The sequence below is a fragment of the Monomorium pharaonis genome, chromosome 9, assembly GCF_013373865.1.
Source record: "Monomorium pharaonis isolate MP-MQ-018 chromosome 9, ASM1337386v2, whole genome shotgun sequence".
NCBI classification, from domain to species: Eukaryota; Metazoa; Arthropoda; class Insecta; order Hymenoptera; family Formicidae; genus Monomorium; species Monomorium pharaonis.
The window spans coordinates 14036849-14052856 of record NC_050475.1 but is presented as its reverse complement, the minus strand read 5'-3'; the positions used below and the strand labels follow the sequence as shown (position 1 = coordinate 14052856).

General features: G+C 29.1%; 1 protein-coding gene across 2 annotated transcripts in view; it reads left to right on the top strand.

Moving 5' to 3' along the window:
- The window catches only part of LOC105837274 (nuclear factor related to kappa-B-binding protein), a 107099-nt gene that overhangs the window by 24917 nt on the left and 66174 nt on the right, over positions 1-16008 (top strand). The window contains exon 2 of one of the 2 annotated variants that reach the window (XM_036292105.1): positions 10322-10540. In XM_036292105.1, the coding sequence (XP_036147998.1) occupies positions 10322-10540 (219 nt within the window). Of the gene's footprint in view, positions 1-10321; positions 10568-16008 lie in introns of both variants that reach the window. The other variant, XM_036292104.1, reaches the window with a different exon arrangement.

Genomic DNA, 16008 nt, shown 5'->3' with positions numbered 1-16008 from the left:
CGCGGAAATCTTGCAGAGCCTCGAGATCGAGGTCCTCGCGAATCCGGAAATCTTGTGCGCGATCCGACGGAGATCTTGTGCGCGAGGCAGAGGACGTTCGCGGGAAAGATACGGTCACCCGCGCATTAACGTAACGCACTCACACATTCACACGAATACTTGAAGGTAAAAATTAATTGACATGGTCGCCGAATTATGGAGGAAATGGAAGTGAATCCCCGTAGCTAGGATCGGCGGATGACGCGGGAGATCCGCGGGACGATCTTATGTCGGTGCCGGGCTGCGAGAGACTGACGAATTTTGCATCGTAAAACAATTACGATCGGAGGCGAAAAAAGGGACGGTAGGGAACGGATATCGAGACTTATTTGGGCATTGATTTGGACGTGCCCTTTTTTGGGCTTGTTTATTTGCATAGTTACCTACGATGCGAGCAAATGAAAATCGCGCGCGTGAGGAGCTAGTGACAGCGTCGCGCGAGTAGGTGCATCGAAGAAATGAACTACAAGGAGCTCGATGGCTGTCAGGAGCTCTCACTACTCGCGGATAAAACAGAGCAAATAAATAGGAAATGTTAAGCATAAAAAGGAAATGTTAAAATTCTAACGTAACTGTTATAGTCTCGAACATAACTCTCTCTTTCTCTTTCTCTTTCTCTCTCTCTCTTTCTCTCCCTCTTCCTGAAAGGGAGAGATGGAGAATAGGAAAAGAGAGAGTATTTTTTTTTAAGTTAAAAAGTAATAGTATTTCTTTAAAGCTAAAAAAAGGAGAAGAATAAATGAGAGAAAAAGAGATAAAATGAGAGATATAATAAAAAAGAGGAATACAATAATAGATAAAAATAATGTGTAATATGATTACCATGATATCTTGTATATATTTGTGTTAAAATCTAAAGAAATCATCCAAAATCAAACAAAAAGGAAGAAATAACTTTCGTAATTTATTTGTATATATTTTTTAACGTCTATATAATTATTTCAGGCCATTATTTATATCTGTTAAGTATTGCCATTATTTAAAAAAAATAAAATAATTATATTATTTATTATTACCCAAAAAAGCAGAACTTTGAAACCGTTTTTTATTTATACACGCACGTAGCGCAGAAAGAGAACCAATTAGCATAAGAAAAGAACAGACAACATTTCGTAATATTACAGTGTCAATATTAAACGGCTTTAAAGAATAGATTTATGTATGTTGTGTATTTTGTATTTCTTTATAACTTTTTTTATTGCGTATAATGTTTTTAAAGAAGGAAGAAAATTAAGTAATAAACTAATGTATGTTAGAATGTTTACTCTCTATCTCTTTTTTATTCTTTAAATCTGTATATATTATTTATTTATATAATTATTGCAATTATTATTATTTACAAAAAGTAAAAAGCTAAATAGCGCGCGCGTAGCAATTATTTATTTATATAATGCAATTATTATTATTTACAAAAAGTAAAAAGCTAAATAGCGCGCGCGTAGCAATTATTTATTTATATAATGCAATTATTATTATTTACAAAAAGTAAAAAGCTAAATAGCGCGCGCGTACCGCGCGCCTGTGTTGTTCTAGTTTTATAAAAAATCAATAATATTTATTTAAAACAAGTAATAGTTTTCTATAATTTAGAAAATATTACTTGTTTGAAATAAATATTATTGATTTTCTATAAAATATGTTATTAGCACTATTCAAAAAAATATTTATTTGAATCTAGCATTTTTTTTCTTAGTGCATACATGGATATTTTTCACATTTTGTTATTTTTTAATTAGATATTTAAGAAAGAAAACTTTGTTATTAGCCATACTGACGATAGTTAACATAACAATGATCTCTAAGTGTAATTATAGTAAAAATCGTATTGCATAATTTATCGTAAAATTGTTAGAACGATAGCGTTTCCTCGAAACATCCACAGTTATAATTTTTTTCTTATTGTACTTTGCGTTTTATTATATTTACAAATCCTATATCGATAAAGGACAACCGTAAATTTGCGATTGCTAGTTTCCTTTTGTTAGTATATTATAATATTTGTCGCATCGAATTCTTTCATTGTTTTTTTTATTTTCATAAAATGGTAGATTAACGAATCGTTTAACACGATTAATTCTGTACACATTTTTTTTTCGAAAGTATCTTATTAAAAAATTATGAAATGCTCGAAATATTTATCTATAATATACACTTTTTGTAATAACACGATAGAAAGTATTCATGCCTGATCTAACCATTTTGCGATAAATTATGCAATACGATTTTTACTATAATTACACTTAGAAATCATTGTTATGTTAACTGTCGTCAGTATGGCTAATAACAAAGTTTTCTTTCTTAAATATCTAATTAAAAAGTAACAAAATGCGAAAAATATCTATGTATGCACTGAGAAAAAAAATGCTAGATCCAAATAAATATTTCTTTAAATAGTGCTAATAACATATTTTATAGAAAATCAATAATATTTATTTCAAACAAATAATATCTTCTAAATTATAGAAAACTATTACTTGTTTTAAATAAATATTATAGATTTTCTATAAAATATGTTATTAGCATTATTCAAAGAAATATTTATTTGAATCTAGCATTTTTTTTCTCAGTGTGGATATTTATGTTACACTCTTTGTTCATAACATGATAGAAAAATATCTCTTTATGTCACGACAACGATTTCACGATAGATTACGCCTTCTACGATAATTATGCTTAGAAATCGATGTTCAATATCAAGTATTGTTAATACAACGAAGGGTTTTTTTCATATTAACGATAGAAAACTTAGAATTTTTTCTATCGTTAATACATTATTAATTACGATAGATCCAACAGAACTATTAAACACGATGTTTTCGTAGATATTTTTTCATATTCTAACGAGGAATATACTTTTCTAACAGAAAACGAGAGAACAATAGAAAATGGTATCACTTCTTGAAATTTTTTCTTTTCGATTTAAAGAAATGATGAATTACGAAAAAGAAATGAATTAGATTCTCGTATTTTTGTTGGTATTTATTCTAAATGAATCACTAAAAATCTGTCGTAATTAAAGATAATGTAATTAAAGATAAAAGAAACTCTAAAGTTTTAATCGTTATGAAAGAAAAATCCTTTGTTGTATTAACAATACTTGATATTGAATATCGATTTCTAGACATAATTATCGTAGAAGGCGTAATCTATCGCGAAATCGTTGTCGTGACATCAAGAAATATTTTTCTATCATGTTATGAACAAAGAGTGTAATATAAATATCCATGGATATATCGCGCATTTTATTTTCTAATTAGATATTTAAGAAAAGAGAATGTATGAGGAATCAATCGTAGATATTAATTGTGATAAACCTTTGTTAATTTAATATTCTATGGAAAAAAAACGATAAGAATATGTGCGTAGCGGCCATCTACGCGAGTCTAGGTGCCAGTGCGGCGGGACGCGAGAGCGGCGAGGCACAGGCAGCGGCGCGCTTCTCCTCTTCCCCTCCCGCCGCAGGCAGCCAATGCTTAACGCAATGGGCCGCGCTACAGTTAGAGCGTCTCGGCTCTTCGTACGGCGCGCTCTCATTCGTAGAATTTGAAAAATTAATATTTCGATTATTGATAGACCTAACCAAGACTATATTGGATTTTTATGTTCATCTCGATCCCGTTTATCTTTCCATGAAGTATTGCACACCAGATTTGGGACACCCTGTATACATGTAGACATGTCTATATGTATATATGTACAAATATATATATTTTTTTATTTATGCATATCTTTCCTATGTCAAATAATAAAAAAATAAAAATTTAAACAAACCTGACATACAAAGAAGACATTTAGAGAAGTATTTAGGGAGATTTCGGAGAGATAAACTTTGCTTAGGGACAAAGTTTATTTTGAAAATTGTCCATAAAAAACGGGATAATGTTTGGTAACCCTAACACGAAGTACTTGAACTTAAGTACTTTATGTATTTAACTCAAATGCATAAATACTTGGACTAAAAAATATTTAATTAACCCGTTTTGGCCCAAATGTCAACTATTTTTTTCTACACGTTTACCGCTCAAACTTTTTATATAGACGTCGTAAAAAAAACTCGACATAGCGTTTTCAATAGGTTAAAACTTCCTCTTTTGAATGCCGGCGTCAGAATTGATCTACAAAGCGAGTAAAAAAAGTTATGGCCCATTTTTCAAAAAAAGCAATATTTTTCGACATTTTTGTCCGAAAATTTCATATTTTGGATGCCAAAATGTTTTGCAGGACCATTGCAATAGGAATAAATCGTGGAATAAATATCTGCTCTTTCAAATCTCATTGCAATTTTTCAAAAATTCAACATGACGGATTTAATATGACGGTCAAAAGATAGCAAAACCGTATATAACCGAAATATTTTCGATTTTCTTGCTCTTTGCTTGTAAAATCTTCTCAAAATACTTTAAAAATACATTAGCTTGTTATTTTATGTGAGTCGAGATTATAATAATACATAATTAATACAAATAATGGCGGTTACTTTCAAGAAATGTGAAAATAACATGATTTATCGCCAAATAATGTAGAAAAGCCATAAGCAAGTATTTATTGCTGGTATTTCATCATACTTACATCTACGCATACACTTATGTACCTCATATATGTGTGTGTGTATGTATATTTATATATATATATATAACAACAAACCTATATATATATATATATATATATATATATATACACGTATATATGTATATATAGGGTGTTCCAGATTAACCGGAGAAGCCGGCATGTACGTATTCCTCATAAAAAACAGTCGAAAATGTTAATAGCAAAAAGTTGAGGGGTCAATGGTTTTCAAATGATGCGCCTTTAAAATTTTCCAACCACAGGCCATGAAGCTCGCGTCGTCAAGCAGGGTGCAACTAAGTAGCCGGCCGGGCGCTTTGACGAGTATCGCTAAACGGCACAGTGCCGAACAAGTATAGCATCGTATAAATTTATGAAATCTTTATTAACATCTATTGCTGTATTCTTAAATCTAGTCCCATTTAATTAACAAAAAGTAATATCAGTTGCAAATTCGATAAAACATTATTTATATCAATAAAAAATTTGTTGCTTTCAATAGAAAGGGCTTCCGGATACATGCCGCGTTCTGGTACAGTGTTGCGCCGACGTTTCGCAAACGTTGCAGTTTGCATTAGGGCTAGGAGCTCCGATACTGAGCTCTCTTAGATTGTAATCATCCCTATATATTCCTTGTCCTGATAGTAGGGATGGGAATGAGGGGAGGGGAGCGGAGCGGAGTTGTTTGTCCAATAGTAGCACAGTTCATGAGCCTACTATTGGTCAACTGTTGGCCACTTTTAATGCGATATTGGCTTACTATTTGCCAATTAATATGTGCTGTTCGGAAATGTTTTTAATTGATCAATTAAAAAACCGGGAGGACAGTGTGCCAAATCGGGTTTGTCTGATAACCTTTATCACAGGTTAAGGTTGTCGAGGTGTTTCAGAATTTCTAGACTTTCACGATGTTTCCTGGCAAAGTAACCTTGAGAAGGAGCTAGCATTGTAGTTTTTTCGTATTGCAGGGAGTATCCAGTCTCCATCCAGTGTTCAGCTAAGGCTGATTGAGAAAAGTGGCCGTATTTGGTACACCGTTGATGTTCTTTGATTCGTGTACTAATCTTCGTTCCGGTTTCTTCTATGTACACTTTTCTGCAAGAGCAGGATTTTGTATACACTTGGTAATTCTAAGCGTGGTCTTAGATCCTTCGGATTAGGAAGTAACTGGAAAATCTTCCTTTGTGGTTCGAAGCGTAGACACAATATAAAAGTGATCTTCAAACCACAGGACAAAGGATATATAAGGATGGTTACAATCCAAGAGAGCTCAGTATCGGAGCTCCTAGCCCTAATGCAAACTGCAACGTTTGCGAAACATCGGCGCAACGCTGTACCAGAACGCGGCATGTATCCGGAAGCCCTTTCTATTGGAAGCAACGTCAATGGCCGTGAAAGCTCTAAGTCTAAAAAAAATGTGTTTCTGAAATACGTTTTATATATAAATAAATTAATAAATAAAATCAATATTAATTAAATTATATAATATTAAAAACATTAGTCGACAAACATTTCCAAAACTTCTTTTCAAAAAGTTCTGTCACAAACAATATTAGAAAACATTTACATTTGAAATTTGCATTTGATGTAAATTAATATTTTATATTTAAAAAATGAACGAAGTTCCGAATTATACTATAAGAGAAAAAGGAAGTAATACTGTGAAAGAATCAACGTAAGCACATAATGTGTATTATTACTACAAATTAGATTTTGAATAATATTTTAGAAACTCTTAGAGTAGGTGTTCAAAATGGCCACCACCCATTTCAATACAAAGCTGAGCACGTCTAACTCTAAAAGTTTCTAAAATATTGAAAATGTAATTTGTAGTAATAATACATATTATTTGCTTACGTTGATTCCTTCACAGTATTACTTCCTTTTTCTCTTATAGTATAATTCGGAATTTCGTTCATTTTCTAAATATGAAATATTTATTTACATCAAATGCGAATTTCAAATGTAAATGTTTTCTAATATTGTTTGTGACAGAACTTTTTGAAAAGAAATTTTGGAAATGTTTTCCGACTGATGTTTTTAATATTATTTGATTGAATAATTTAATTAATATTAATTTTGTTTATTAATTTATTTATACATAAAACGTATTTTAGAAACACATATTTTTTATATAATTATGCTGATATAAATGATGCTTTATCAAATTTGCAACTGATATTACTTTTTGTCAATTAAATTAGACTTAATTTAAGAATACAGCAACAGATGTTAATAGAGATTTTATAGATTTATACGGTGCTATACTTGTTCGGCACCATGCTGTTTAGCGGTATTCATCAAAGCGCCCGGTCTGCCGCTTAGTTGCGCCGCGCCTGACAGCGCGAGCTTTACGGCCTGGTTGGAAAATTTCAAAAGCGCACCATTTAAAAACTATTGACCCCTCAAAATTTTGCTATTGACATTGAGTGCTATTAACATTCAGTTTTAACCCTTTAACGTCAAACCAGCACTGTTTCGTATCGTTCACTTCAATCATTCAGCACTCACAAGGGAACGGACAGAACTGTCTCTCACCAATTTTAATGAGCTTTGAATATGTTGTAGAACATAAAAAAATATTAGACCCCCCCCCTTTTTTTTTAAGCGGCGTATCTCGACGTTTAGGGGTTAAAACCATCCCTCGAAAATAACGCGTTTTTTCGTTTTTGGCGAATATTTTTGAAAATATAAGGTTTATAAAAAAATGATTTATACAAAAGTTTTATGGTATTTTATACTTTTTCCAATAGTATATTTAAATTTTCCAAAAATTTTAAATTTTTTAATTTACCCCATCTCCGCTCCTTTTTTCAAAATTTTGAGAATTTTGTAAGGACAAAAATTAAAGAGCATTAAAAGCCAAATTTATCCATATATAATAATATATAGGTTCCATTATTCTCAATTATTGGCAAAATTAGATAATAATCTCGTGCTATAGGCGCCGCTCTAGAAGTTGCGTTATTTCTTTAGTCGCGTCACATTCAATAACTGCCTCTCTTGCGTATATTTTTATATTAGAACACAAAAACGGATTAATCTTAATTATATAATACTCAACGTATTACACAACGTATAAAGCATAAATGCATATATATAACAAAAGTAGCATCCCACACGCATGTAACATTGGTGAAATATTGTAACGATTGGAAATAGTATAGAAATATTTCATTAACATTTTAATTATAATTTTTTATCCTAAATATTTCAGAAATGTATTTGCTTCATGTTTTTATAAAATTGCAAATGCAATATTTCTGAAATTCTTCAGAAACATAAAAAAAAGTTTGCCTTCATATTTGACTGTTATGGTAATATTACAAAAAAGTGGCAAATATAATACATATATATATGTATATACGTTAGTGTGTACGTACATTTTCATTAAAAGGAAGACCTTTTCAATAGGAAGGAAATCTTTAATTCCCATACAATTTTTTTGTAAATTTATAAAAACATTAACACCTTTTATATATTAAACATGCATGTATATTTTCTCGTATTAAATAGAATAATTTATAAATATCGTATTTGATGAATACTGATAAGATTTTTTTGGCAGTTTTCCCTTAGCCTTGTGACCAATGTCGATATTCTGTATGAGTTCCGCCAAATAAAATATTTTATTTAAATTTAAATAGATGTTTTATTACAAAAATTTACTTTTTTTTGTTTTTAAGTTGATTTTTATTGTTAAATGCAAAGTATTTTGAAAGTCGCATGTCGAGTTACTGTCTATTTAAGCAATTTTTTGAGTTTTCATCCGCTATATTAGATCCGCTATACTGAATTTTGAAAATCTGATTTCAGATTCGGATTCAGCGACTTTAAATACCAATGTATTAAAAAGATCAAAAATATAGTTTCACAAGGTGTTTCAAGCGAAATATCAAACGAGCGCGGCAATATAAGGGTTGTTTACCCCTCAAATATTTACATATAAAAAAACAAAAAAATACGTGTTCCTTAATTAGCCTTCCTTTTGAAGTTTTAATAGATTCCACTTTGATTAAATCAAAACTAATTTTTTGCAGCAAAAAATTGGTTATTTTAGGGGTAGTTGGCTCCCTAATTTTTACTCCCCCTCCAATATACCTAGGCCGATTTTCGTCTTTTATCAAAAGATACTTTCATAACAAAAATCATTAAAATCATTTCACTAATCTCTAAGATATCGCAATTTGGCCAATTTATATTCCATTTTGGAGGGATCATTTCACCCTCTAAATATGTTTTTCCGCCGCTAAAAAAAAAACGTGTCCCTTAATTTTTTATGTATTATAACATATCCAAATTTTAGAAAAATCGGAGAGTGACATTTCCGTAGGTTTACTTGTGAGTGCTAAATAATTGAAGTGAACGATACAGAACAGTGCTGGTTTGATGTTAAAGGGTTAATGAGGAATACGTAAATGCCAGCTTTTTTGGTTAACCTGGAACACCCTGTGTACATATACATAATTTTCGTCTTTTTTCACATTTTTTAACCGTCAAAATATATTACCGTTGCCATACTCTCACCTCGACGAGGTAAACGTGAATTAGAGTTTTTTTAGTTCAAAATTTTATTGTATTTTTTCGAATTTTTTGTATCTTTTTTTTTTTTTAATTTTTATTTGATTTTAATGTATTATGAAATTTATAAGCCTTGAAATTTTTTGAAATAAGGGTTGCAAAAATATTTAAAAAAAAATAAAAAATGCAAAAAAATTAAAATTTGAAAAACTAAAAAAATTTTTTTTAAGTACAAAAAAATTAAAAAACGAAAACAAAACGAGGCTCTCTAATTTACGTTCATTTTCTCGGAGTGAGAGTCGAGCAACGGTAATATATTTTGACGGCTAAAAAATGCGACAAAAAAAAATCATGTATATATTTATATTTTTTTTATTTATTGTTATATATATATATATATATATATATATGCGCGCGCGCGCGCGCGCGTGTGTGTGCGTGTGTATGTTGTGTGAGTTTGTACATAGGTATATGCGTAGATGTAAGCATGATAAAATACCAGCAATGAACACTTTCTTATCGTTTTTTTTACATTATTTGGCGATAAATCATATTTTTTTCGCATTTTTTGAAAGAAACCGCCATTATTTGTATAGATTATGTATTATTATAATTTTGACTGACATAAAATAACAAGCTTATGTATTTTTAATGTATTTTGAGAAGATTTTACAAGAAAAAAACAAGGAAATTGAAAATATTTTGGTTATACGGTTAAATATTTTGGTTATATACGGTTTTTTCATCTTTTGACTGCCATGTTGAATTTTTTAAAAATTGCAATGGGATTTAAAAAAGCAGATATTTATTCCACGATTTATTTCTATTGCAATGGTTCTGCAAAACATTTTGGCATCCAAAATGTGAAATTTTCAGAAAAAATGTCGAAAAATATTGCTTTTTTTGAAAAATGGGCCATAACTTTTTTTACTCGCTTTGTAGATCAATTCTGACGCCGGCATTCGAAAGAGGAAGTTTCAGCCTATTGAAAACTCTATGTCGAGTTTTTTTCTACGACGTCTATGTAAAAAGTTTGAGCGTTAAACGTGGAGAAAAAATAGTGGATTTTTGGTCGAAATGGGCTAAGTTGAAAAATTTAGTCAACTTTTTATGGATAAAAATAATTGTAATATTTTTTTTTAACGTGTTAACAAATCACTAGGTTTAATGGTTTTTTTTTTTGTGCTAAATATAGATAGACGAATGTTCTGCCGGTGGAGATAGCGGAGCAGAGGAGGATGAAGAAGAAGCTTCAACGCATGACTCCAGAACTGACAGTAGCAGTAGCAGTATGAGCGGTAGTAGTACAACGGACAGCGAACAGGATAGCGCGGAAGAACGTGCTACAAGCAGTAGTGAGAGCCATAGTTCTGCAGAGGAAGACGAGGACGAGAACGAAAATGCAGATTACATGGTAAACATCGAGAGCCCTCATGCCGTGGTACGATTTATATTTCGTTTTATATTCACCCTTAGAGGAAAAAAAAGATATATTTATTAAAATAATGTAGCCAAACCCTAAATCGTTGAAATCATATAAAATAATTTTGAAAATTAATAAAACTAAAAATAAAAATGATTAAAATATTGTTAAATATATAATACTAGAACACAACATTGCGCGCGCTTCGCGCGCGCCACTTAGCATTTTTATATTGAACATTGCACTTATTCTTCTTCTGTAATATTACTCTCACATACTTTATCATATTTAATGCCCTTCTCTATCTCACGCTCCCTCATTCTCCCTTTCCCTCTCTCTAAATTATTAATTATATTATTCATTATATTAATTATATTATTTTCATATTGTTCAATATTACTCTTACACACTTTACTTTCTTATTTAATCCTCTTCTATATCTCTCACGCTCTCTCATTCTCCCCCCTCCTCCCCACCTCTCTCTCTCTCTCTCTCTCTCTCTCTCTCTCTCTCTCTCTCTCTCTCTCTCTCTCTCTCTCTCTCTCTCTCTCTCTCTCTCTCTCTCTCTAAACACAAATTATTAATTATATTATATTTGCATGTTTCTTAATATCACTCTTACACACTTTACCTCCATACTTAATCCCCTTTAAATAAATTAAAAATTATAATATATTATATGTAACGTTACCTGTTAATTTTCAATAAAATTTCAAAACTTTCACTTTCTGGCTTTCTTGTTTAATCTCTCTCAATTATAATTTCCTTTCATCTAATCTCTTTCCTTTTCTAATCTCTTTCGATAAAACTCACTTTAAATTTTATTTTTTTAAATATTTTATGTATTTGTATGGAAATCGCTATAAAATGGTAATTTACTCTTGTAGTGCGGTGCCAGCCGTCTAATAAAAGAATTGCTTAAAAATGCTTAAAAACCTGATATGTCGACGAAACTTGCAAATAGCTTCGGAACTATTACAGAATTATTGAAAAATGCTATGTACTTGTCTGGAACTCGCTATAAAATGGTAGTTTACTCTTGTAGTGCGGTGCCAGCCGTCTAATAAAAAAATTGTTTAAAAATGCTTAAAGACCGGAACTGTCGACGAAACATATAAAAAGCTTTGAAACTATTGCGGAACTGTTAGAAAATGCCATAAAGTTAGTTGAAACTCGCCAAAAAGTGGTACCTTACTCTTGTAGTGCAATGCCAACAGCCAAATTAAAAAACTGTTTAAATATATTTAATGTACAGAACTATTGCTGAAATCTATCAGGAACTCTAGAACTATTACGGGTGCCAGTACTATATTGTTACTCCATCGCTGTTAGAAGGATAGAGAAGAGACGTTGAACCCCACGACAGTAACACATATTTATCAAGTAATTTTTAATTATCTTAATTATCTTTTTTGCCAATACATTAAATATAATTATAATTCTTTTTTTTTTTGTATTAATTAAAAAAATAATATATCGTTATGTAAAATGTATATTTTTAATTGCAGGTACGTTTAACTGAATACCATATCTAATTGTATATAATTGTATGTGGCGCCATATATAATGCTGTGTTAGTAGTGCATTTTGTATATAATTATATATAGCATTATATACAACTATATAGTCATATATAGCCATATATATTAATGTGGCTAATCTGGGTCCATATATAATCAGATATAGCACCATATCTAATTTTATATAATTGTATGTGACGCCAGATATAATGCTATGTGAGCATCCTATATATAATTATATATAGCATTATATATGGCGCCATATACAATTAGATATGCAGACTTGCCCGCTAGTTAGAGCGCGGCGCCGTCGATAGGCGGCGTACTCTCTCAGGAGCAAAGTGCAGTCGATCGGCTACATAAAGATCACTCGTAGCGTGGTTAAGGCAAGCAAAAATTAGCTTCTTGTTCCTGTCTGATGTGGAAGAGGACTGCCACTATTTTTATGATTTACTCATTAGAAATATCTATATATGGTTATTTATATATAAATATTTATATATCTGTATATGGTTACATACAATCTGATTGTATATAATGTTAATTATATATAATCATATATGATTATATATAATTATATATGGTTGTATATAATTATATATGGCTATGTGGTTATATATGTTTATATATGGTTACATACAATCGTATACGATTGTATAATGCCATTTTTTTATATGATTGTATATAATGTCATTTGAAGATCTGAAGAAAATAATGTTATTGAACTTTTACGAGAAAGAAATCTTGATATCTCAAAATTGAGTGTACCAATTTATTTGGATTGGTTGCAATTGAAAACTCACATTAATATTATCTCATGAAAAAATAATTTAGATATAATTATATATAATTATTTTTTCTCGGAAAGATTCATATATAGACTCAGTTGTTCTTATTCTTTCATATATGAAACTATATATGACTTTATAGGATTATATATATATCTATATATGATTACTCAACTTCAATAGGTACAATCAGATATGACCTGATATTATTATATATAATCATATAAAGCATTTGCATTTCTTCAGATATAAGCCGGCAAGAACAATGGAGTCCATATATAAAAATATATATAAATATATATAAATTATATATAAATTATATATAGTGCCCATAAATAATTTATATATAATTATATATGCTGGTATATATAAATCATATATAATTACATATAATTATATATAACGTCATATATAATTATATCTAAATTATGTTTTCCTGAAATAATATTAATGTGAGTTTTCAATTGCAACCAATCCAATTAAATCGGTACACTCAATTTTGAGATATCAAGATTTCTTTCTCGTAAATTCATTATTTACATTATACATAATAATTTTGTTTTAGTAAAATGAAATTGTATGTAGGCACATTGTAAAGCCTCTTGAATGGCAAACTGGATTTACATGTGTGTATATTACATATGAATCTGATCTGAAGAAAATAATGTTATTGAACTTTTACGAGAAAGAAATCTTGATATCTCAAAATTGAATGTACCGATTTAATTGGATTGATTGCAATTAAAAACTCACATTAATATTATCTTATGAAGAAATAATTTAGATATAATTATATATGACGTATTTAAATATATTTGATTGATTTTATTGATCTTTCGACTGATTTGTGAATGTATATGTACTTAACGTTTTTTTCTTACTTTTATAAGGTTTTGATAGAATTTATCTTCTTTTTGTAAAAATCAAGTGATAGTGTTCCTTACATAATTTTATTTAAATTGATTTATTTATTATACATTATTCATTTTTTAATTATAAACATATGTAGATGTACATAACATTATTAATATTTATATTGAATATACATGTATACGGCAATCATATTTGTTAATGCACATATGTATAAATTCTAATAACAATATTAGTAAAAACACAATATAAACACAACAAATAACATTAATATAAATAAAATTATATATGTATATACATATATACAGGGTGACAGCTAACTGGCAGCCAATCTGTAATAGATAGATATATATAGATATACTAATAGATAGATGTATAGATATACTAATATAGAAATAAACATAAATATATATATATATATATATATTTACGTTTATTTGTATATTAATATATCTATTAGTATATTTGTATACATCTATCTATTAGTATATCTATATATATATATATATATACATATATCTATCTATTACAGATTGGCTGCCGGTTAGCTGTCACCCTGTATATATGCATATACATATATAATTTTAATTATATTAATGTTATTTGTTGTGTTTATATTGTGTTTTACTAATATTGTTATTAAAATTTATACATATGTGCATTAACAAATATGATTGCCGTATAGTCATGTATATTCAATATAAATATTAATAATGTTACGTACATCTACATATGTTTATAATTAAAAAATGAATAATGTATAATAAATAAATCAATTTAAATAAAATTATGTAAGGAACAAACTATCACTTGATTTTTACAAAAAGAAGATAAATTCTACCAAAATATAACCAAAATATATTTTTACCTTATAAAAGTAAAAAAGAAACGTCAAGTACATACACATTCAAAAATCAGTACAAGATCAATAAAATTAATCAAATATATTTAAAAAACTTCGAAAAATCCTCCAAAGAATAAAAATTTATTCGAAAATTATTTAAGAAATGAAAATGTTTACCAATTATAAATATTGAAACAAAAACTTAACATGTTCGAGTAGCATTAATTATATTCTTGTATACTTATCAATATCAATAACATAATATTTATACCTTCTTTTTTCTTATCTTATTTTAATCCTGATCCTTATCTTGTTTCCCGTTTCTTTCTCTCTTTCTCTCTTTTTTTCGTACCACACAATTTTTTTTTCTTAATTTTATATTCTCAACTGCGAGGTTATTTAATTCGCCATACAATATTTTTAGCAGTAATGCCTGTAATTGTCAACTATATATTTAAACTTATTATAATAAGAACTTAATTAATATACATACATTTACATAACAATATATCAATTTTTTAATCAATACAAATAAAAAAAATTATAATTATATTTAATGTATTGGCAAAAAAAATAATTAAGATAATTAAGAATTACTTGATAAATACGTGTTTCTGTCGTGGCGTCCAACGTCTCTTCCTTACCCTTCTAACAGCGATGGTGATACAAAAATGGTTATATCATAATATTATTATATTAAATTAAATATGTCATAATATATTGTATTAAATTTCAACTTACTTTGTTAAGCATCAGTTAAACGTATCTGCAATTCAAAACAAATACTCTCTGCTATTTTATAATCTTCCAGTCTAAGTAATTTTTTCCCGGTATTTTTCTTGCTTCTTTTTGTGTCTTTCCGTCTCTCGTTAAACAGTCAAACTGTCAAAAACTGTCAACTATAAACTGTCAAACTTCACACACGAACGAAGCGAGTCAAACGCGAGACAGCCAATCGCGATCGGAATAAAGAGGCAACAATGCAATTGCGATTAGCAGGCAACTTTAGGGTTACATGGCTATTTTATAAGAGGATAGTATTCAGTATATAAATCATAATTATAATAGCAGAAGACTACGAAATCTAAACACAATTTTTAAATATGATAGAAAAAGGTCTGGAAAAGTAATGCAAAATATATAATACTTATACGTTAAAATATGAGGAATTTCAAAGAAAAATAGTAAAAATGTTAGAAAAGTAATAAAGCAGAAATAAATATTAAATTATTAATTGTTAGTTAAGTTTTTATATTTAAATGTTTACAAGTTAATTGTGATATAAATATTTAAGTTTACAATATTTAGAATTTTAAACATTTGGTAATTATTTACATTAGCGATACCTCACCGATTTTGATGACCTTCAAATATGTTGTCAAGGTCATCATTCTGAACAACTTTTCCCTGTACATGTTACCGCCGCTCGGCCTTCGT